At 36.8% G+C, this 26,162-nt stretch overlaps 1 protein-coding gene across 4 annotated transcripts in view; it reads right to left on the reverse strand.

Moving 5' to 3' along the window:
- Positions 1-26,162, reverse strand: part of LOC117238134 (lachesin-like) — a 171,594-nt gene that overhangs the window by 12,043 nt on the left and 133,389 nt on the right. For all 4 annotated transcript variants that reach the window (XM_033502786.1, XM_033502785.1, XM_033502784.1 and 1 more), the window contains exon 3: positions 1,977-2,104. In XM_033502786.1, the coding sequence (XP_033358677.1) occupies positions 1,977-2,104 (128 nt within the window). The remainder of the gene's footprint in view (positions 1-1,976; positions 2,105-26,162) is intronic.

A 26,162-nucleotide genomic window follows, 5' to 3' on the forward strand; every position in this document is an offset into this window, starting at 1 on the left:
CCTTAGTTCACCTCTAGGGACGATGCGTGTTTCCTTCCTTATCGGTTTGTATTCCTGCGCGACGTGTTGCGAAACTCTGCAAGAATCGTTTCCCTGTGAAACTCCATCTCCTCGTCTCTCTCTGCTGTGCGGGAAAGCATTGCATTTGCGCAAGATCGTGACTTTGACGAGCGCCATTTCGCGTTTTCTCGTTTTGCTACGACTTTGTAAGATTTATGGGCTCCGTATCGAGGGGTCTAAGGTGAATATCTAAGATGGTTAAGAAAGTTAAGGGTAATCTCGTCGATCTACGTAACGTTGAACTTTCCATTCTTCTATTTTTGGATGCAAAGTAAATTATAATTCTTCTGTTCGAAATCGTATGATTAATCAGTATGATTTTAAGGGGAAACCTGATATTTATACGAATTTCTAGAAATACGAATAATAGATGCTCGTTATAATTAGCTTTACCAGTGTCGCAGATTAGCTCAGTTCGTTGTCCTGTGTTCAGTTCCAGGTTGTTTGAACCGCACGTCTAAGTCACAATGCCATGGAATTCATCTTGAGGCTCGCTGTACCTGTTCGTAGTCGCGCTAGGGAATTCCAAGGGCGTTGGTCAGACTTAATGGGCCTAATGGTGTTTCCCATGCGCCGTTATTAGTCGCGCCTCCACTGACAATTTAGTAGTTACTAACGTCACGATTATCAAAATTTATCGGTGTTTCGTTCGCTCGAATACCCGACGTTGGTTTATAGTCCGTTCCTTTACGCTGTTACGTGCTTTGCTACACTATATGGCAAGTGTTCGGAAAAGACATTTCCGACAAGGACTGAATCTCGTATTTAAGTGAAACTCTGATTATGATTAATTTTTATGATGCTGCTGAGTGCTTTACGGTAATTGTTTACCGGGGTGCATCTACGAGAAATTTTCTCATACTGGAGATTATATGTGGTGAAAGAGGAGGGTGGAAATGCAAGGAATACTTAGGTGGTATTTATGAGAGAATATTTAGATTCGGTAGACTCAAATAAAAATAGTAAGTGGAAATTTTAAAAGATGTTGAGGTATTTTATAAAGATACGTTGAGAATTTAATAGCCTCAGGGATACAGGCTGTATTTATACACTGTAACAATCAAACTGCTAAGATTTAAAATTAAAGTAAATCTTATTTAGCACTGCTTGCAATGTATAATAATCTATAGTAATTTCTGATGTTTGTTAAAAAGAGATCTATTCGACTGTTAGATCACTCATTAATATTAAGCTGTTAGTTGGGGGAAAACTACGGGGAGTTAACTCGTCGCGTGAATTTGTTATTCTGGACATAATAATTTCTTTGTTTAGGAATTTCCTACATTTTTACCGACCTAATTTACATTCATTTGCCATTAATAATTTCTCATTTTTTAATTATAAAATTGTTTGTTCCTTGTTAACGGATATTTACACTTACACACACTATTATTAAATTACGGATTAAGCATCCTTCATGGTAGATCCACTTTTGTCACAGATCTGTTTTACCTCAACTACTGAAGTTAATATATATCGATCATTCACATTATGAGTAACTCGATAGAAAATAGTGAAAATATCGCGCGGAGGCAAAGTAATCTTAAGCGAAAGACGGATGACGAATTTCGAAGCAACTTCAGTCAAGCGGAAACGTTGAATTCACTTGCTGCTTTCAGCAGAGTACAGAATGTACATAAGTTTCAAGACATCAGGCAGCAGCGAAGCGCCAAGAACTATCGTCATCAATTATACTTGTATAAAGTTAATACGTACTGGCATAAACTATCTCGATTGTAAATTACAGTTTCACGATGCTTTTCGTATTTACATTTATGTATTTACGCATTAGAAACGTTTCGTTATTGGACATTCTCTCCTATCCTCGAAGAAAATTATTAGATATGAGAAAGTTATTGGATATTTTCTCCTATTGCCGTGTTCATATAATTTTCGAATTTTTAATCGATACTTACGGCATTGTTATGATTCCAAAATATGTAGGCTGGCGGCTCTGGACTTAGGAGAACCACACACGTCAGATTGATCGTGCTACCTCGATTGATGTATAGGTCTGGTGCACCCAGGATTTCAGTTTTTGGTACTGAAAAATAAAGTGACAAAATTATTTTTAACTGTTAATTCTCGTATGATTGTTATATAGAGTTTCTTTATAAAAATATTATAAATACAATTACTTCTTCAATAATTCTCATTTTATTCAGAATCCATTTAGTAGCTTTATAAAATTCAAACGACAAACTAAACCCTACGAAATATCATGCTATTCAATATAAATCAGTAGCAATAACAGTTAAGGAAAGAATAATTTCTCTTTATATCCTTTATCGCAAAAATTCATGCCATTATTTCAAGCACAAAGTACTACAAAAATGAACAAAGAGTAAAATGGTTGCAGGTAAAAGCAAGACTCTTTCTTCCTCGAAAAGACGATACATTGGCTGTTAGTAGCGCAATCTTACTAGCTCAGAACACACGAATTATTTTTCCGGCGAACTTTTACATCTCGTAATAATATCTCTTATTATCCTTAGTTCTTTTTAATGTCTGCTATAAGTTACATACTACATCCGTTTAACACGCAGGCTCGTACTTCTTTGACAATTTGTATTATGCTTAGCCATAATCCTTCATGAGTATCCAGGCTTTTGTCTATACGTCAAAACTTGCGTTCTACACTCCAGTTCACAACTACGGGAACGCGAGAAGCAGGATAAATTGCATCGTCATTCTTTAATCAGTTCATTCAACTAAGATTTAGAAGACATAGTTCTAACCTCCTTCTGACCTCAAGGAACTTTATCCCTGGCATTTTTCTCGGCAATATAGGTTAGCAGTGGAGAAGCACCAGTGTTTCGTTTAATGTTATTAATTATGCTTTTTATACGTCTAAAAATTATCTACGAGAGAAAGAATTTTCCCTATAAACATATGTGCTGTTATCTTAAATACGGTAAAGCAATAGTATTCCTCTGAAGTCAAAATATTGCAAGCAATTGTATTTATGAAGTTCAGTATTTACCAATTTGTTAGCGGACCATCTTGTCCCTGTTTGTTATTTTACCGTTAATTTCGCCTATTCAATGAACCAGCTTAGCTTTTCTGGTTGACGAGAAACGAAATGAGCCGTTTGAGACGTTATTTATCGTGGCAGAAACTGCTAGCTGCACGAACGCCGCGGTATTTATGGTCAATTCGGTTTCCGAATTTTTTGTATCCTTCTCGTTGAACTAAAAGAGCCACGCGGCTAACTTGGCCCTTGTATCCGGTCCGAAAGAGCACTTTGAGGTGGCTCATACAGAATATCCGTTCTCGCGTACTGTCGTGTACTGTCAAAGAGAAAAAGAGACCCGGAAAGAGTGATCTGTGTGGCTAGTGCAAGCGTGACAAAGACGGTATATAGGAAAAGCGAATGTAAAGGGAAAGAGAGAGGTCGAGGAAGGAGAAATGGTTCGATGGACGATTACAACCTGGCTATTAGTATGAAAGGAAGGGAGTCAATCAAGATTTGAAGGGGAAGAATATTTCGATCAGGATGAACGAATTTAAACTGTTGTGTAAAAGCGGTGCGTATACAATGTGCACTTGTGGGCGAATATTGCCAGAGAAAGATAGGAAACTGAAGAGAGGTCACTGGGTATAGATCGATGTGAATATTTTCCAGACGGTCTCCTCTTGGAGGATTGACCGAAATAACCGGGCACCGTACTTTACGGCTTTGTGCACCAGATGATACCAGAGACGACATTTATATCTCTGGCGATAACCTTTCGCTCTGCTTTCTTGCTTTGATCGGTACTGCGTCCTTTTGCTTGTCTTTCGAATACGTCCTATCCCTTAGCTTTGTTTCTCGTCTTCGCCCACCTATTTCTTCGTAAGTACTAGGAAATCTGCTGGTCTCGTACAAAACACGATGATTTACGTGGATTGTCAAGGAAACGATTAATCGATTTGAAATACGTAAAGATATTAGTAAAAGTTATTTGTAGAAGTTTCAGGGAAATAACGAATTAATGAGTATACTGACGCTTACAATTTGTACACTCTGTACATACGTATGTACGTCCGTCACGATAGGAACATGGACAACATAATAATATGTCGCGTTGATTCGATGGAAATCGTTTTTGTCGCAACAAATTCTCCTTATAAATGTTTTTACGCGCCCATTTTACTTGAAACACAGGACTATTATTCCTGGTCCATGGTTCTCGCTATTCTAGAGAGGCTCTGGGCATCATTCTTCAAACATGTCACCCAGTGCTCGCACGTAATTTGGTAATTTCCTCTTTCGTAAATGGACCCTTCACTAGGATGTGCTGCTTTGTCGAATTGCTCCTTGAGGTAGAGGTTCGCTCGATATTCGCTTGTAATTGCATTCGCTTCATATGTTAAATATTCTTTATTATTGCGTACAACAAATTAAGATGATCAATGCTACTCTACTGATCTTTTGGTTTTGGTGTTATTCGGTGATTAAAAGTTTTTTTCGAATATAAAACAGGAACAACCTATTCGATCTAAAGATATGCTCCTGTTAACAGATAACAATTGCACGGAGTTTTGTGAACAAGTTAATGACACATCTAGTGTTTACAATACGATAATCCATACTTTCGAAATCAGTATCTATCTCAAGGAGGATTGAGTTTAATATTTTTAGTGTAAATACCCCTCAAGAGAAACCCATAACCAGATCTAATGAAAAGACAATTTTGATATTCAAATCATTGGATTTTAAAATTGTTTTCATATGTAAAAGCAGAAATATGATGTATCGTGTCCTTTGCCTGTGATCTTCATATAAGAGAAATTTGATAAGCTACAACCAGTGTTCCTCCCTTTCCATTCTTCTGCTTTGTTGTAATTTCACATTCTATCTAGAGATTTTCTCTAAGTCGAACTTTTACTCAATATACCCACGAGGAGATCGTTTATCTGGTTTATAACAAAAACTGGACACGTTCATCGTGATTTAAAGAGAATACCTTTGAATCGAACATTGTTCGACATTGTACGTCGTTTTTATCGTCGAGAGATTCGCTCGTTTCTCTTTTCTGTTTTGTCATCGTTTAAGCTTTCGTATTGCAAAAGGAAATCGAACCAGCATTCGCACACGTTGAAACGCACGGAAGTTATTTGTATTCCGGAATAGTTTGAAATATTATATCTCTGCAATAACGATACGTTGCTCGAAACAATTCAATAATTACTTATTCCATAAAGAAAATTATTTAAACACAGTGATAAATCATTTTTTATAAACTTAAGAAATAATACGTTTTAAACATTTCGTTTCTATACCTTATTATAATTAGTAGCTATTTATCGAGTATATACGTATCTACTTATAACAAATAATGATGATTTAAATTACAAAGTAGTCGCCGTGTAACTAGAGAACGTATATCTACGCAAATTCGTATTTTTGTGAGCAGAACTTAAAAAATCAAACTTCAGCAAACATTTGTTTCATCCACTAAATATTATGACTACTAGTATACTTTGGTTATTTTTTATATATACTTGCATATTATTTAAATTTTGCGTATTTTTGTAGCTCTTCAATTTCCATACAAATGCACAAACATCTGTACAAAGATCTTCGGTGCTCATTCACATTAATGTGATCACGTTGCAATATTCTACCAACGATCGTAACGCTAATTCGTTACAACACAAAATGCCGATCGTAGGTTGCACAGCTATTATAAAAGTTTCGACTCGTAAAAGAGCTCCAAGAATACTGATTTAAAACGAACATCTCGAATGGTTAGCTCGATTCTCAGAATCAATGCGAGCTGCCCGAAATTCCTTCGACCGTGTACAATTATTCCATTCATCCGTCTAGAATTTCTCAATTATTCTTCATTATCGAGGATACGCTCGGATTCGGAAAAGGAATAAGACCGAAAGTAAAAAAAAAAAAGAAAGAAGAGAAAATTATAGATAAAGGTTTTTCTACTTGATTTTTGCCCCCTACCCGTTTCTCGCTGGCTGATTCTCACTCTCGTCCGGTCCGGTTGACTCGCGTCCTATTTCGGTTACAGATTTTTCCCTCCTTTCATTTTTGCTCGGCATTTTCCTCTACGAGATGATCGAGGCCATGGCAAAAGCCGAGCACCGCCGCCTATAGGTCGATCGATATCAGGAATATACGCGAAGCGCTTTAACGTAGGTTAACCGCAGATGAAAGCAGAACTGGCTGGACGACGACGCCGCGGCGTCCGCGCGGACTCAAATCACGTATTGGCTCTCCAATACGGTTTCAGCCTTGTACTTTCCAAAAGGTGTGCCCACATCCCGTCCAAATTCTAATTAGTGACCACGAGTGCTTTCAGTGGAGCGAACTGTACGTCTGATCTCTCTGATCTGTCCCTTAACTTGTTAGAAAGCTGAAACACCTAGGAACTTATTGGTGGCCGGCAAGTTTTCCATGTCAAAGGTGCTTTTTATGAGCTAGCACGTTATTATTGTTCATGGAAATTCATCAGTTTGCATGGTTTTGTTGTTCCTGTTTGAGGAGTATGACAAAGATAAATATAGTTATCCTCTTGAAATAACGTAAAGATAATTTCAAGAAAGTGAGTAGGATTGAACGAAAAGTATAATTATATTCAGATTACGGCTGTTCGTGAAGATGTATATTTTTATACAAATATTACAGATTCGTTTTATCTTTCAAGTATTATAATGTACATGCAAAACTTTGGATATTTTGTATATCTAATTATTTCTAATTAAATGTTCTTCCTTAGAAAAGATCTCAAGCGTGAGCAAAATTTCAAAGAATTTCCATGATTTTTTCAAATGTTGAAGGTCTTTCCGTTTATCGAAATGAGAAGAAAATTACTCAAGTTTGAGTAAAAGAGAAAGAATTCTTACCTGTACGATTTCCCGTCTTAATCTTGCGTTTAAAGACTTTTTGAAACGTTAAGAGTCTTTTCGTTGGTTGAAACGAGAGTAAGACTGAGGTATAAAAATTCGAGGACCATAAATGGGTTAAATTTTCCATAAATACATAAACATAGGGAATTTCTTCAATTGTCGTTTGAATTTCAAGTGAACAAGAGTATCCTTTGTTATGCTTCACTAATATTTATCCTCGAGGTAACATCAAACGAATATTTAACAGTACGTAAGTAAATAAAATTTGTATTCAGCTATAAGTATCAATCCTCGCATTATTAAAATGAAATAGGATACAGGATGAAACGATAGTTGGCCGTCCACAGATCGTCCGTTTCTAAATTAATTTCCTGAAACAAGATAAGGGAAGAGGAGCAGATTGTCGATCAAAAAACTTTGAACGTTGCTCGATCGATTTATCGTCCGTTCTGTATCCTTGATCCCCGGTATCGTACGATGGAACGCTTTTGTACTTACGGCTGCTATTTGTTGAGGAGTCCACATAGCGTACTTGCACGCTTCGTTGTTGACACTCGACCTAAATAAAGCGCTGTTCACAATGACGCGATACCTATATCCTTGTTTCGCGCGAACACCCTTTCTGGCTGTCACATGATAGAAAGACCGGACATGGTCAGTGACAGAGACAAAGCGATAAGCATAGAAGAAGAGGGAACGAGAGGGATAGATCGAATCGTAGCAATTGACGATTGTCCAATTGACGATTGTCCTTTGGACTAGACGGTAAATTGCGTTAGACGATTCTCAAACGATGTACATGCCTGCTCCGAATACGGTCATTCGTTCGAAATACAGGCTGATTTCCAACGAAATAGAAACTCGAGATATACGACCGAGAAGGACTTCGGAAAATATGGCGTTCGCAGCTAAATAAGCGAAGCAATCACAGGCAAAGGAGGTTTTTTTCCTCATGCAACCTGTGGATGTTTGTACGACCATTTTGAGAACTTGTGGATGTGATGGATAATTCTTCGGAATGATTTGTAGTACATGTGTCGCGCTATCAGGTTAATCGAATAGAAAGACCATTTACGGAAGATACTTGCTGCTGTTTAATTATTCATCTAGTATTATATTAATTTTGTCTATCTAAAACGGTTACAGTAGCGTTATCTAATATATATTATATTATCATCGTACACGTTAAATTCATATCGAGTCTGTTTTATCTACTAAACGATAGGTATCGACAATCACGCAGGATCTTTGCAAGTGACGCAATTAATCAAAGTAATTAATTTCGCCATGTTATGCTGCACCGCTTTTTTTTCATTTTTTCGATCTATAAATTGCTTATTGTGCTTATTATTTCGCATGTTTGCCGTTTGTCGTTACCTTTATCGTAATCAGAACTCTGGAATTTCGTTTGATTAATTGTTTTTAGCGGTTTATTTTGTACACGAACGGGCTATTTGAAATTGCTATTTAACATTTTAACGAGACTCGTTTCCACAAAGGTATCAGTTGGAAAAGGAAATAGGAATTTTAAACGGCAATAATTTAAGCAAATAAATTGACGTGAAATATAAAACGCAAGAAAAAGAGTAACGTAAGAAAAGAATTTTGAATGAACATGATCATGAATTCTATAACGAATACTTTATCAATTTTAAAGTCAAAGAACTTTTTCAACAGTAGTTTTGCTTGTATTTTTGAACAACATTCGGGCACGTAGTGATATGACACAATTTGCACGTAGTGATATGTGTCTCGTCGACAATGTGTTAACTTATGTGTACCAATTGTTTTACTCTTTTTCACTTTACTTTATTTTGTACTCATTTTCATATCGTTGGTATCTACGATTTATTTTCGTACCGAAATATTCTCATTTTTAGTGTTTCCCTCTTTTTCGCGAATCGATCATCGACCTTACACGTGTGGTTATATCTCATTGTAAAAATGCTATCGTAAAAAGCCTGAGAAAGATCTTGTAATTTGAAATTATTTGGAATGTTCATACTTTGTTTTATTTTACTCAGTATTTCTTTTATGAACTTACATTTTATAATATCATCAATTCACTTACAGCTCTGATAAGTAAAATCTAATCAAATAATCGATAAATATTGTCCTCCTAAATTTACATGAAATTCAAATAATACCCATAGTAATCGATAATAGAATTCTGTTAAATTCAAAAGAAATTGTAACTGTACGATCACGAGTTCATAAAACGAACTTCTAAAACCGGTGGAACACGATTTCTCGGAAGAACAGCATGCTCGTTCGACTATGTCTAATACGAAAACTTTCGGCATCTCCGATGCGATTCATAGGACGAAATCGCTTTAAAATACTTCTTGGGAATATCGCGGCAACCAAAGTAGGAAACATTCGTGACAACTCGGTATGAATAAAATTTATTAGTCGAGGTGTATTCACAACATGACGCTGGATTTTCTTTTCCGAACATTTGGAACATAGTTGGAACTCCGTTTCGATTTGATAAAAGTGGGTCAGCGAGATTTCCTCTTTCTACAGAGGGTGGAACGACGTGGTTTGGACAAAAACGCAGGATGTAAATCGCTATTCTTCCTTCTCTTTGCTTCTGTCGATTCGAGTGACATCCCTGAACTGACAAATCAGTTCGCGAAGTCGTGAGTTTACATTCGAGAATTGCGAACGTTCGTTTACTGGTAGCGAAGCATTGCACGCGAGCAGGTGGAACAGCATCGAAAAGAACGACGTCAGTCGGTTGGCCGTGGCGTGAACGGAATGTAAACCGGACCGTTTTCGATTTCTCTCCTCACCTTTTGTTTGCGTTTGCGGTCTGGTGGATAAAGCGGCGAAAAAGGAGCGAATTTTCGCATCTTTTTCGCCATTCCCACCGAACTTCTCTGTCATTTGTGTTTATTTCTCTTGGTACCTCCCCTTAAAACTATCGAGTGGTTAATTTTCTTTTATTTACGGTTCATTTTGTGTTACGAGTTCCGTGTGTGACTATTAGAATAAAAGTAGGTTTTTTTTTTTAATTTGGAGTAATTTGGAGCATCGAGGATTTTAACAATGTAGAATTTATCGATAGTTGATAAATAAGGAAGACAGTTGGATTAATTTTATGTAAACTAATCGTAATTTCTGAAACTTAGAAAGTTAGATTGTGTATGGAACACGCATTTATGAATTTATTGAATTTATTTATGACAACCTTCTTCTGTAAGTAGAAAGAGATAAAGTTTTAGAATAAAGTTACTTCATTGGGTGGTTAATTGTTGAATTTATAGATCCTGAGAAATGTATATTTTTCTCTAACATTGTTAGAAACTAGTCACGATACGAGTATATTGATGTAAGACCTGAAATTAAAATAACGTGCACTTGTTATTCCATGAACTGCGCTTTAAATTAAAAAACAAACCCTTCCATTAATTTTTTAAATAATACATCTAATTTATCAATCCATTAGTATCACTATAAACGTGATTCTTCAGTTGCACTAATTAATTCTAATACATAGTTATCCTAGAATTATTATATTGTTTCTCTTTCATCCCCAAGAGATCACATTGCATCGTCACGAACGGTTTTTTAACTTCTCGAGTGTGCTTTACTATTCCAGATTATACACTGATTTCACGAGAGGACGTAAAATTTCATTTGACGAGAAGTATTTCGAAGTCAGAGATATTTGACTCTGATAAATATTACGACTGCAAATTCGACAAACTTTTCAGTTCGTTTTCCAGATAAGACCCTTTAAAAGAAGGATACTCGTACAGAGGTAGGTTTCGTTCGGTATTGGTCCTCGCGTGAATCGAATACGGAAAAGGGGTAGTTTCGAGCCATGTAACTGGAGAAAACGGTCGAAGAACTTTCGAAACTTTTTTATACGTCAACTTTTCCCGTTTCGGCGTGTCATTTGCACGGGCTACCTTTTTTCATTCGTTACCAAAAACAGAGAATGCAGCCGCGGGGGAGGAAACAAATTTCGTTTTCCAACGAAATCGGGACCAGAGATGGAATGGCTCGATACTCGATACGCTTCGCGATCAACCGCTGGAAAGTATCGATTTTGCGAAGGACCATTGGTCAATATTTCGAATAAGCAAACGCGAATTAGTTCTACGAAGTTCAGTGTAGTTTTACATCATAATTCTTCGTTGAAAAACTACTGTTTTATTGTTTGCTTTTCCGGTCTTGTGCCACTCGGGTATTTTTAATTAAATCCTATTACTCAGAATGGAGAAACGTGCTTTAATTAAAGAAAACGCAGCAAACGTTTATAGGATGTTGTAGAACGCGTAAACATTATTTTATGGGCAAATCGAGGCACGGAAGCAACCAAATATCGCATAAACACATGTACATATTTGTCTTATATTATCCTGTTTTAAAATTACAAGTAGTCTTGTATCTTCGCAATTCTTTTTCGAGATTACCCTGTACAATTTCTTTATCCTTTTCCTGATTTTACTGTTTTTCAATGAATTTAATTAAAATACATGTTTGAAATATTTCATTAAAAAATCCTCGTTCTAGGAACATTAATAAAATTATAAAAGTTACACGGTTAATATTTCGTACGTTATGTATAATATTTTATGAATTTCTTTGTTATATTGATAAAAATATTAAGAATACATTTTCTAATGGACTTCGGTGATTTTTCACGTTGTCATGCATACAACGAGAGTCATTAAACTACCGTGGAAAATCGTCTGTAGCTCCGAGATAGGGTCAGAGTACCAACAAACAGACTGAAGGTTTATCCGAACTTTTGGTATATTCGCTTCACCCGTGAGAATATGCACACGTGTTTTGAAATACCCCGTAGGCTTGTAAAACAAGCAGCGAAACGTTCTCCTTTCTGGAGGAAGAGGTAACAGAAAGTTTTTATAAAATCCGCAATGTCAAGCGCGGTTGGAAAATAAGAATGATGCCTCTTACCATATCGTAACTACGTTAAACAATACTTTGTTTTCCGATTCATTTCCAATCACGCGTTAAACCGCTATCTATATATGACGTATATATAACGTTGATCACATCTATCTCCCGAAGATTATAGCACAATCATCGGGTTTATCGTCGTTTCTTCTTAAACGATTCTAAAGAGCCTTGTTATCGCTCAGAATCGTTTGCAGTAAAGTTCGGCGGCCATAACTGGCTTTTACTATCACCCTAAGCAACGAGAAGAATCTTGAACTATGAAACTCGTCGAAGTGAGCGATAGGTATACACGGTGTCTCGAAATACGTGGAACTTACTCCAGAAATTGGATGTGCTTCTGAAATCAATAAAGAAAGTTCACGTGAACGTACGAATATACTTGTGCTATTTCGTGAAACATAATCAATTCTATGTTCTTTGATACACAATAATAGTCTATAGGATTGTATAGTTGCGAGAAAAGAGGAAGTGAGCCGAATCTACGCGATTATTGAGATAATTGTAAATCGTTTAAGAATTATCATCTCGTTTTGAATATCAGATTAAGGTATTAAGAGAGAGAACATTACATAAATGAAGAATTTATATATTCAACTTAAATTGTCATTATCTTGTCATAAAATATCATTTTTACATCCCTCGCGTTTTTTCATCGTTATTTTAGCAGTTTTAACGTTCGTATCATTAATCCTTCTATCGCATTTGTTCTCATTTGGTTTTAATTCAAATTTTAAATGAATTTCTTTAAGATTTTCATTTAACTCGCTCGACATTTCCTCAATGAGGCTAGAGGATCGTGGAGAACAACGTATAATTGTTAATTCATCATGCATCAGTCTCCTATAAAGAATGTTCGAAAATTTCAGGAGCATCGCGTTGTATAAATAGAAAATTCCGATTGATTAATTGTTTTCTCAAATCAATTTGTGTCAATTATCACGTCTTATATAAGATCAAAAGATCTTCTGATACTCGTGGACAGACGTGTACGCTTATACGGACTTTTTTCATTGTTTTCAGCTACACAATCGATAATTCCTGAAGTAAGCCCAACATATTACGGGATACCTTGTATAGCTACGCCAATAGAACGACAAATTGAGTCATTCCATAACTTCGTGTGGTTTTTATCAGCAGGCCTCGCGCTACGTTCACTCGGTTTATCCCGCTAGCTAGCTCGCGCGGCCATTCATATCTCGTCCAACTTCTTATTACTTTTCCCTGGGAAATTTATCACATTCGTCGTGTTCCTGACTATCGTTCGCTTCGTTTCCTCCGCTCCTCCCCACCTTTTTGATCCCAAAAACACGCAAACAACCAGGAAATCCGGGCCTACGAACTTTGATCTCGATATTAACTTTATTCGTCACGAACCCGTGACTCCCATCCTTCTACACCATAAAACGTTTCGCTTGAGAAAATATTTGCTCGTACTTTTCGACCACCGCGAGGCAAAATATCTCTTTCTCGACGGGCGGTTCCGTCCTGTAAAATTTACACGCGTGTACGTTACCGTGCAAGAGATCTGTTTTATTTCTTGCGCGATGGTTTTAACTTAGAAAATACGCGAGAATAACCTTCGCCGACATGTATACGCGTACGAGACGGGAGATAAACGAATAATTAACACGTTCTTCGACGAAGCGTAGTATTAACTTGATCAGGCAACGTTTCGTTTGCAATTTGTTTTTCCCATGTTCTGAATTTTTACTTTCACGATGTTTGTGACTGTAGCATTCTGATTTTTAGCACTGCGTATACAGGTACCGAGTGCGTATTTTCTGGTCAATTAGTTCAATTAGTATGAAATTTGTATTCCTATACTCTGTAAATACATAAAAAAATAAGATTCTTTAAGAGCCTTTATAAAACACAATTACAGCTAATGTTTCCAACACAAGTCCTGCGAGAGTTATCATCAGTTCAAACATAGTCGATATTAGAAACGTAGAATTATAAAAGTTGCAATCCAACTTACTCGATTTAACATTTTGTCGTATAAGCCCTTTCAGCAGAAATCAATCGCGTAAATACGCCGCCAGCATTCACAGTATAATTTATGGATAGCCAGCCATCCAACAGGTCTGTGACCATCTTCTGTCCCATCAGCGTATTACACACTCTGTTTAGTCGAAATCGTCGATATCAGAAAATTCACTTATCCGATAGGTGTCGAGTCTCGTTTCCGATAATCGATATTTCTGTCGTATTTCTCTGTACAATCCTTGCAGCGAAAGTTGTGAACGTCCGAGAATCTCTGTCGATACTTCGCGAAAGGCTAGAGACACGATCGGTCGTTTCACGTTCGAAAGACGATTTGGTTCTCGGTGGTTCGAGGCAGGGTTTGAGCATCCGCGCTTTCAAGGCGACAGCTCCCCACGGTCGACGGTTTTTCGCTTGGACGGCCAGAATTTTCAGCGCGGAGGGACACATCCTAGACGCTCCGCGGAGCGCGAACGATCGCGATGAAACGAAATTATATAGCCGCGTCGATATTCTCGAGCGTGCACACCGGAGCGTGGTACGAGGTCTCGTGAAAACGCTAGGTGAAAATAGGTCTCGCAAACGTTTTTGTTCCTGCCGCCCTGTTAAATGTCCCTTGCTCGTTAAAAATAACATTCAAGCTTTGGCGCATTTCTGTACGGTGCGATGTGCCTAGTAAAAAATGCTCGATAAATCATCCCAGAATGCAAAATTGTACTGGTCTTACCAAAGCTTTAGCAAATAAATTTCGCACGGGCTCATAGGAAGATATTCGAATACTCGCGTAACTTTATATTCAACATGTCATATACGTTATCAAAATGGTTTTTATGCCATACGATATGATATGATTATCATGTTCATATTAGTACAGTTTGAAACAAATCCGAAAATGTATACAGGCGTTACGAGATGTTTACTGCAAACATACGCTTTTCACAAAAATTATAGAAAAATTTATTAAAAAAAGAGTCACGTTCATTTGCTTGGCTATTTAAAGTGACGAAGGCGACCGAAGTCTCGGACCTGGACATTTTGAAATTTGCTCGGCGACTGACTGAAACCTGACATCGACGGTTCGATGTCGAATGTTTAGATTATCGGACCACCGCGAATACCAACACGGGTCCTCGAGAGAGATTTTCACGTCTTATCGCCTACAATGTGATGGGACAAGACTACAGAATGTAGCGAAGAATAACATTTTCTATAACGGATGTGTATATGAATCGTTATATTAAAGAATAAACGAACTTGTACAATTAAATTGTATAAATTAAGAGTAATTTTACAAATTCTTCAGAAACGTGGAAGTGATCGTAAAGATCTTTTGATTCTATTTTTTTGATTATATCACCCTTGCAGATAGATTTATTAGAATCTGATCGTAGACATTACGAACAGAAGAATATAATTATGTATTTGAATCCCAAAAAACTAAACAAACTTTGAAAAAAGAAAACTATTTTAGTTTTTAACATTATCAAACTGCGATCGCACGATATTTCCTAAAAAATACGGTGGCCTGTTTGTACATAAATTGCCCAGAGAGTGCGACATGGTCGCTAAAATAACTTTAGTTTAACCGGTGCACACGAGTCAGCCGAAAAGCCATCGACATCCGAATCCGCAAAAATTTCACGAATTTTATGTTGCGCTAGATATGTCCACGCTTCCTTTGTACCACATTTCGACGGTGTCAAAACGAGTGCAGCGGCAATAGAAAATAACAATTTCGTATCCACGACTCCTGCAGTCATAAAGCAATATGTCCAAGTTTTTCCAGACAGTCATGATATAACTCGTGAACAAAAGTTGTTGGATCCGTCGTGTGGATGATTTTAAAAATGAAGTTTCACCACGTTGAAGAATATTTCTGTACGACACAGTCGTCCTAAATTCACAGCAACGTCTACTGGAAAAGTTAACGTACGCCATTTGCTGCTGAAAGCCTGGTCATCATTTTCCTCTGATTCTGAAGTGACTCGTCGTTACTTCACCTCCCTATGCTTAACTCTCTTTCTTCGCCCGTTACGTTCTCACACGTTACATTTTCGTTTATAGCTGTTTTCTCTTTCGACCATACCGCATCCAGCGGTTGTAAGTCGTACAGTTTGCTTTCTGAGGGGAGCTATGACCCGAAGTTTACCGTAAAACCTCTAAGTTTTCCGTCGAATGGCTAACCCTCGGCTCGTCGAGCGCTCAACGAAACTTGAACCGTGTTTTGACCTTCGACCAGCAACGAAGATGTTTCCGAGAGGGAAAACTACGTTAGGCTTACGAGGGCTTGGATAAACCGAGGGTATTACGTATGTAGTTTATACAGAACGATTTGTTCCTATTCTATTTGTATGCAATAGGATACCTTAAAGGTAATATGCCGTGTTTGTCATTTCCGAAGGTGTAGAAATATTTTCATAAGAAACAAAATTCGTATATTCAAGAAAGAGAGAGCGAGGGATGATTATAAGAAGACACTTGTAAAAGACTATTTCTTAAGTGAAATTTAAGGGTAATTTTAATTAGAAGAATAAAGTTTTAAATGGCAAGGTAACATGTAAATTTACAATATTTCCTATAGCATAAGTTTAATTTAATGTATTTTAATTTTATGTTTCTCTATGGCAGAAGTGTGTCGAAGTGTTCGGTGACTTATGGTTGGCAGTGTATACGTATATATATTCTTGAACCTCTATTTCATTCGATAGGATCTTCCAATATGAATATATGTGTTCTTGAACCTCTATTTCACTTCTATAGGATCAGCCAATATTACGTATGATATAATATTCTTGAACTTCTATTTCGTTTCATTTATTACTATCTCCTTCAACGATCAGCTAAATTTGGAATTCTGATAAAAAGAATGATTCGAAGTAATCCGCTTCTTTTGATATCGCACAGTAGCAGAAGCAGAAGAGTTATTTTTCTTTCAAATATCAGGATTTCATCTCTAATCGAGCTTTCATAACTTCCAGAACAACAAACAGGTCTAGATTATAAGTTTTCCACTCTACGGTATGGCTCTCTGTTTGTTCTCGTATTTCTATACGTACTTGTATCTACGCTACAAATTTCTCAGAAACCGCGCGTTTTAGACGAAGCCGTAATAAGAAGAAAATATATTATTAAAATAGTAAGTATCGTGAAGGATAAAAAAAAAGTAACAAGAGATCTCTTTCTAGAGAATGGGCTTCCTCTTGAGTCAAAAGCTCCGGTGTCGCATATGGAAATAGAAGGAGATCCCCTATATAGGGAGAGCGGTTTTCAGGAAATTGAAATTTGCTCGTCCTGCTTTTATCGAATCAGAAGATTGAATGTAGCCTCAATTTTGAAAGGGCATGATACGTAATCTTTGTTCGTGAAATATACGAAGATGTGTCGTTTCAGTAGAACTTCCTTTGATGAATATCTATATAGATAAACAATCTTTTACAGGTAATTATTAGGTTATATCGTATTTCTCTGAAGGAGAATTAACAATTACTTCTGTGTAAGATCTATTTAACCGTGTGTACACGATTGAACAATGTGTACAATGTTTTGTTTTATTATCATCTATGAATGGATTAACCTTCTTCCTAATTATTCCAAGGTTTTCATCGGTTTATTAAAAAGTTGCAATACGTTAAAGAGATTCCTGCAGTTAATAAGAGCAATATTTCTATAATATTCCACAAAATGTAATATCGAGAGACGTACGAACTTGTTACGTAACCGAATATCATTTTTTTCGCCCGAACTGATAATTAAACTCGCACGTTAAAACACTTGTTAATTTAAATGCAATTAATCCGATCTATTAGATGCCAGGAAAAGAAAGCAGAGCGTTCAACTATCGATAAAGTGTGTCAGATGAGCTGAATTTTTCATCCCTTTGGAAGTTTCATAAAGTTCGAAACATTCGGAGAATACGAGCGAGTACTTTCTCTATTTCCCTGCTCCTTTAATTCGCCCGTTTACTACCGGAGAATCGGACGATTTTATCGATCCTCGGTGTCCTCTTTGAGCACGGGAAAGTCTCATCGAGATAGTAATTTCAGTTTCAAATTGAAACCAGCCGCGATTTATTAAAATTATTGTGGCCTCCGGTAAAGTTTGCGATGAATCTTCAAATGGCTGCAAACAGCCGTGCATTTGCTTTATACTCGAGCACCTTTTCCTCGGGTGTTCTCAACGTAACTTTTACGTCAAGTTCTTTTCCTCTTCTTGAAAATTACGAACGTGAGTGTACAGGATATTGCTGTAATTATGGTACCACATAGATGATTATTGTGCGTCAAAGAATAAGTCGAAAATGTCGAATAACGTGTTTGTCCCATGACGTTTCGATTTCGAGAAACTCGAACCTGAAAATTTGCCAATTATTTTTTACTTATTTTCGCCTATAGAATAATCTACTGCTAATTATTCCGCACGTTTTTTAGCCGATGATTTTAGTCGAAATTTTCAAATTCGATTTCATCGAGAACCAAGCGTCGTAACAAAAACTTTATTGTATATTATCAATCTATTTTTTCACGTAGAATCACCCCTTTGTCAATTGTAAACCTTGTACATATGGGACACTCTGTACATGTATATATACAATATACCAGAATTCAATTTTATTTATATTAGAGCAACAGACAAACTTTTTTATAGTCTTTTTCAAGCTTCTCTCGAAACAAAAATATTCTCGCAGCCGATAGATTCAACAGTATGTTGGACAAGCAAACAAAGAGACCACAAGAGAGAGAGAGAGAAAGCAGAGAACAGAGTAGACACATATGTATATCTGCCATGCAATACAGAGGAGTTCAATCAAAAGTAAACGAAAAGGGAAAGGGTATATTGTCGGTTGGCTGGCGCGCGGCCTTTTTCCAGTTTTAAAACGACGACTCTTTGAGACCTGGACGACACGTATAGAGAGATGCTCCTGTCGCAAAATGCCCGAGGGGCAGTTACGTGGGTGCATACCTAATCAGAGAGACGTCCTGCAGAATGCTTGAAAGCTTGGAATCTCGTGATTCTTCCCATCGCGTGCCAAGACATTCGCGTACTTTTGTTGGGCATATTCCTAAAGGACAACGCAAACTGTCATTCTACGAGCGTACTCGTTCTGCCATGCCGGACCCCTTGCAATTCAACACGAGAGGAAGGCCTTCTGTTGCATGAAAGTATTAATTTTCCAGACGCGGGAGCATTCACATTCGTGTGCATCGGTCAAAAGTTTCCGCTACCGGTTGGAAAGTTTCTGAATGGAAAATTAATGATCGTGCAGTTCGCGAAGTGATCGTGTAAAGTTTATGATTCAGGCGAAACACGATCGGGTAATTATAACGGCAATTAAGCATTTAAGCATCATTGTATTATAAAATAAAGTTATATTAGCTATACAAATTAATGTGATTAGACACAGTAGCGAAGTGTTCGCATTACGTGTATACAGGAAATTGCTAGCTGTTCAAAACTGTCAGGTCATATTTTTCACGCGAGAATACTGGGATAATACGCGCGTTAAAAGGACGTCGCATATGCTAATCCTTTATACACTGGTGGTGTGCCGATTTCACTTGGCCCGTAACAAGCCCGAAGAGCCGCACAGGAGAAAAGGAACGCGCGGTTAGAAACGGGGAAGAATGTCTAACGACTAGAAGATGAGCAAGTCCGCTGATAAGACGAGCCTTTACAAACTCAGCCGGCTAAAAGACGCTGGCAACAAAGCTGAAGAGAAAGAGAAAGGAAACGTTTCAATGTTACGGAGAATGAACCCAGCCTTTATCAGTAATTTGTGATTCTCACTTGCTGTCTTTTGCTTTCTCTCTCGAACTCTAGCAACAGTTCTCGGCTTTTTCTTCCACATCTTGGAAACGTTTCATGCTAAAACGCCCCTTTCTTCGCTCATCGTCAAATAGAAACGAATTTTCCAAAGTTCTTAGCGGCTGTTTCTAACTCTATTTACGCGTAACTAACAAAGTGTACCGTATTCTGTTTAATGAACGAACTTCCTTAACCGCATCGACAGATATTAAATTCATCTTATGCTGGAAAGTTACGTCTATGAAGCGTAATGTAGTCTTGCATCTGGTTAAACAGTTCGTGAAAACCGCAGAAAAGATTTTAATATGCAGAAAGTGATATAACTTCGAGAAGTTACGGTTACCCAAAAGGATCCTTATTATTGTCTTTAGAAGCCTCTGCTGTTTGACAATTAATTTTGTGACATCTATTCGCAAAGAGAGAATAATCAAATGCCAGTGAACTGTTCGCGGCATGACGTATGCAGATATTATATTTTCTCGATTAAGCATGCGCCGCACGTTAACATCGTTCGATGATCGTGCTAGAAATATGTATTTTGAATGCAGTCGGTTTAACATCCGAGCAAAAACTTTTATGAGACAATCGCAAAAACGAAAGCTATTAGCTTGTCTAGCGATTACTCGCTGGCTTGACAGTAAAAGTGAAATTGCTGGAGAAATAGCTTGTATTATGCTGAACAGACTGTCAATCTATTTCGTTGGCAGTCGTTACACGATTTTGTAATTAGGTTTCCTCTGACAAATGACAAGTCGTTCCCTCTTTGAGTGACACGGCATGTTCGCTGGGACGAAGAAAAGACAGTTAAATAGCAAATTTCGGGTAGGAGACAGTCTAATCTTATTACTTTGATTGAGATAATTTGGGAATCATGGTTACTAAATGAAAAGTGAATTCGAGGCCGATGTCCTATATTAAGTAACGTTATTTTAGATGCATGATGTTATTTCATAACAATATGATATATTGTTCAACCTTACCGAGTTGTAACTTCGATAAAATCATAAAATTGCGTATTTTAATAAAATGAGATTGAAACGTTTCAAAAATGTACAGCTTGCAACTTCACAATCTAAAACCGTCGATCGAAAGTTTATTTCTGTCGTTTTACAATTTTGATGAGTAATGAGTTTTAAACGTTTAAATGAATAAAATCTAATTCTATTATTGTTCAAATTTTATGGATTTCTGGATATTTCCAGTATATTAGATAAAATAATAAAATGGTACTACGTAAGATTGAAGCTCGTTTTATAAAATATGTCGTTTCTTCATATTCCTGCCTGTTTTCAATATCGTTTGACGTCGCTTCATCTCTACCATATGAAATTTACACTTACTCTAATAATAAAACAACATCCAAAATACAAATATATACATACGCTACACAATAGCCGTCGAAGAACGCGAGGGCGTCAGAAATAGTCATCTGCAAAACGACCGAAGTTTCCCGTAGTAATTCCCAAAGTGGCAGTTCAATTTTCCCGGTGGATGTCGAGGCGACGTCCGGTAATTAAATCTGTAGCAAAGCTGGCCGAGCAGAAAACAAGAAGGAACTCTAGTTGGTTAGATCGGCCGGTTTTCCCTTCCACTGAACACGGAGAATCGCATAAAAGAAGTTGACACGCGAGGGACTGTAAAACATCTCAGTTTTTGCACGATTAATCGAAGTCTAACCCCAAGGCGTGACAGAAATCGCGTTTAGCTCCAATTAGAGTGGCGCGCCGAGTTCCTAGCGACTTTCTGTGACAGAGCAATCATTGTTCTCGAAACTTCCGCCTGTCTCCTGAGTAGCACAATATATCCGTGGATCCGTCTTCTGTTCCCTTTACACTTTTATCCTTCTTTCTCCTACTTACTTCTTTCATTCCGACGGATTTCATCTGAACTTTCTCGAGGCTTTTCACCGAGCGTGAAGTCATATTTTATACCGACCCGTTTCTCGGCTGCATGAACGAACAATAACGTGCAAGTACCGGTTCTCAAAGTGTTCGAGAGACCGCGAAAAGTGCTTGCAATTGTATGGTGATTGAACTTACGAGTTCCAGTGCTGGATTAACTCTTTAGCGGGTTTGAAAAGGGCTTGTTACTGTACAGATATATCGAAAGGTTGGAGACGTTGAATTTTATATAATTAGGTCTTTTCGAATGTTAGGAAAAGGTGTTCCTATATTAAAAACGTACGTTTCTTTTAAGTACATTTTATTCTTTTAACGTCTTCTAAATTGGTATTAGAATATTTATTAGTGAAAGATAATGTGTTTGTATATTATTGTATTTTGTCAGTTCTATGAATTTTTGCTGCGGAATATTTTACAGACAACAGTCAGGCTTACATGATTTTTTGTGAGAGGCTGTATCTCCATTCGTAGCTAATCCGTGGCAATTTGTACTCGCATGATCGCATGAAGTTTGTTGGCGTAAACTTTGATGGATCCGTCGACGTAGCAAATATATTAGCGTAGTTTGCGAAGACGATGCAGCGCCATATACGTGATGTACTAATGAGAGAAACAAATTGTATTGTTCTCGATGCAGTTGTCGACGAAATTGCTAATTAGCAGGACCGTGGAAACTCCGACATTCGTTAATTCGCCCAGTGAATTAATTCATCGTTTCGGTGTTCAAGAGATACGAATTAATCACGGTAGAATCTTCGCGTTAGACGTGTTCTTGTTCCTCGAGGAATTCTGAAGCTTCATTCAGAAAACGGAAGGATCTTTCATTTCCTCATCTTCGAAATGGCTCGACGACGCGACGCGTCGAAATTGACGATCAATAGTTTCCGCCTCAACGATCCTGTAGGCAACAGTCTGCACAGATTTGTCGTAGAACCCGTTTTTTTTTTGTTTTATTTTAACATAACCCCGGTGGAGAGAAGACAGAACGCGTCAAAACTCCCTTTTTACCATTCTCTCGTGCTATTGTAAAGCCCCTAGTAACGTAGAAAACAATATTGCGACCGAACGTCTCTATCAAAACTGTCGGTTACTACGTGGGTCGAAGCTTCCTTGAATTTGTAACCAGAGAAACCAAAAATTTACAATCCTATATTTTAATAACGTATATATATATACATATATATTTCTCTTCGATATTCGTGTCTTTTCGCTGCTTTGTTCTTTGCTATTTTATTCATATTCTCGTTCTTGAATATACAAACGTATCATACGCTCATAGGAGGAATATCATGTCATGCTTGGATATATGGATAGCGACTGATATACAGAAATAGCGATATTGTGAAATTTCGAATATAATGCGGAAATATCGGGATTACGGGGAAAAGATCAAAATGATGGTTATGTCGAAAGCTTCCGTGCGCAAATTAATTCCTGCTACGAAAAGGGAGAGGTTAAGAGCCGGGGATAGAGGATCGTGAAAATGAAAAAGCCGAACAGATTAATAGCCGGGATATTAATTGAAATTCATCAGCGTGGAGCGGAATATCCGACAAATGCTCGTTCCACGGATAGATGGTACCTGTAACGCTGTTACTACTGTTACATATTTGTATTTGTCGCGTATCTTTCTTTTTTTTCTTCAATAATCTATTACAATGTCAATCGCTTGTATGGCTCATTAACGACGTAAAATAATGAAAAGTCTATAGGTTACTATATAATTTAGAGGATTTTAAATAATTTAGTAGCTCTTGTATCGATTTATTTAAGAATTGTCCTTTACAGTAAGCTTTATATCGAATTGTTGTCTATACGCGTATATGGCGCATTTATCTTACAGAACTGATCTTTAATTAACAACTAAGCGTAGGTTTGTTGAAAATCAGGTATCTCTCGTCGCGCAACTGTAACGCTATCCGACGTGTAAGCAAAAGTCGAGTCGACTATTTGCTTTTCAGGACCTGTATTCTCTTATCTTTCTCTCTTATCTTTCTCTCTTTCTCATTCTGGTATAATTTTATCAGTGTTAAAGGAAGTTGAAATGAACAAGCTTATTATTACGCGAGAAATGGAAACGGATGGGAGAGCTGGTTATCTAGGAAGAGATAGAGAACGACAGAGAAATATAATGTCGTAAGCACTTCGCGCAGTGTAAATTTGATAACAGCCGACCGTTACGTGCCGTTTCTCATCGTTCCGTTTAAAGTCGCTTTAATTCCCCCAGAGAATTTAATTATAATGTTAGTGGCGTTTCAACGGTCGGTATCAAGCAAGAGTTCGCGGTGTTTCGCGTCGGAATTTTCCACCGTACGAATCGGAAGGAACCGCCGAGGATTTACGACGAATGATTTATGACAAGTATCTGCGGGTGTTGCTGGAACAATGTCTGCCCCTTTAAATGTAGCCGTGTATCTCTGTGCGATACAGCGAGCCCGATTAAACTTGTACCGGTATTCTCTTTTTCAATAGAAGGCCACTGTAGGATCAGTAGATCGGAGGAACTGAAATTATACACCATCGTGGATGAATAAAATACGATATATTTATTTCTTTAGTCGTAGATCCTGTGGAAATTGTGTCTCATTTGTTTCGTTTAGTTCTGCGAGACCTAATTTATAAGATATCTGAGCGTTGGAAATTAATATTTTCTCCATCGAATCAACTTTCTTTCGTATTAAAACGTCAAAAGATATTGTTTTACCATGTTTTATTACGTCCATGAATAAAATACGACGCTTTCTTACACACAAGGGAGAAATAAACGTGATAAAAACAGCCCACATTTTTGTATAGAGAAATTAAACCACTAAAGAGACGGTAGTTTCTTAAGGTTGCAATGGTCAAAAATATCTTTGACGACTATAATTTTTAAAGTACGATATTATATAATGAAAATCGTTTAGAAAGCTTGTTTCTTTAATGTATTGTTATACGAGTATCTGTTACCGATGATAGGAGATGCTTGCTTATGAACGTTGCGTCTGGCTAAAAGTAGTAAATGCACGCGTTCAGACGTACGCGTCTGACTCTTTCGAGATACTCTACTTTTAGATTACTCTTGCGCGACGCGACACTTGATCAAGTCGTCACATACGACTCTCTCAATGCTCTATTATTCCGTGCTCTTAAGTCTTGTCTAGACTTACAGACAATTGCTGTAGACATGTACATATTCATAAATCATAGACACTGTCTCTTGTTCTCCATTTCAATAACAGACAGGTTAATGTATTTGTTCATGGAGTATTTCTGAATGTATACGATTGTATAGAGATTGTCTGCTGACTATTCATAGAAACATTGTCTATCTCTAGACAATTGCTGTAAGTCTGTATGATTATCTGAAGATACCAAATCTACAATGTAAATTTTTATTTTAATATTTATTTATTCTCATTGTCACGTGCACTGATCAGTCTAATTATTACGACACCTATAAATATCTATTAAAAAATGAATGCTTTTCACTGTTTTTATTTCTTGACTATTCGATTGTAAATCTATTATTGCTTTTCAATTATATTGTCTTATAATGCAAAATATTAACTAAAATAAAATCTATTGGAATTTTCTATCAAATGAAACGAGTAAGCATCTTAATATTTCTAACTGGGAGTGTATAATATCAAAATCATTCTTTACTCATTTACTTTGTACCATTGTATTTGTATTATTAAATGTAATTGTGTTTTTGTTATACTAAAAATTCATTAATGTATTAAGCGACTCTTTAATACGCGACCACGAATAAAATATATTTCATCGATTTTACATGCTGTACGCTTAGTATGGTTGTGATATCAGCGAGCCAGACTCAACGTAGACTTCGTCATCACGTACATTGACGTTTATATTCGTTGTACGGTTTGTTTCGCGCGGCACGAACACGGTCCAACACTCTATACGATCGTGGCAAACTATAAAAAAATAAATGGAAGCGGAACGCCACGAAGTGTAAAAAGCAAACCGTACATGTGATTCGAAATATTTGTACACGGTTCGTTGATAGAAAAATATATTTCTTTGGTGTTGGTTCTAACGTTGCGACAAGTTTCATTTTTCATGGTTGTAAGGGTTATTTTAATGGAAACACTGGCATTTTATTTAATAGAATAACCATTCAAACAAGATAGAAAAATGTTTTATGGCGTAGTAAGGGAATAAAACACGATGAAAAAGAAAAGTACATGCATAAATTCATATTATAAAATATATACATAAATTCATGATATTTCACTTTGAAATATACAATTACATAAAATGTATAAGCTTACTATGATATATAAAACGTCCAATTTTTAAGACCCCAATGAATTCTAAAAAGGGAAGATCGATTCGTGTATGTAAAAGATTTTAATGAAACAGCGAGAAGGAAAATTCTCAATTTTAAAATGGTAATATGAAATTTTGGAAGAATATAAAAATATTTGCTGGGACACAAAAAATTTCAAGAAATGACGTAACAGAAAATAACAGAGAGAAACGTAATAAAATCCAACATTTTATATGTTATAACCTAATACATATAAATATTACAAAACATATAACGATGAACCAGAAAATTTACATTTAAATCCCATAGCAGATTTTTTTGAAATCAAGTGTTCTTTGATATGATAAATTCCTTGA

The sequence above is a fragment of the Bombus vosnesenskii genome, unplaced genomic scaffold, assembly GCF_011952255.1.
Source record: "Bombus vosnesenskii isolate JDL3184/JDL3185 unplaced genomic scaffold, Bvos_JDL3184-5_v1.1 scf7180000013436, whole genome shotgun sequence".
Classification (NCBI taxonomy): domain Eukaryota; kingdom Metazoa; phylum Arthropoda; class Insecta; order Hymenoptera; family Apidae; genus Bombus; species Bombus vosnesenskii.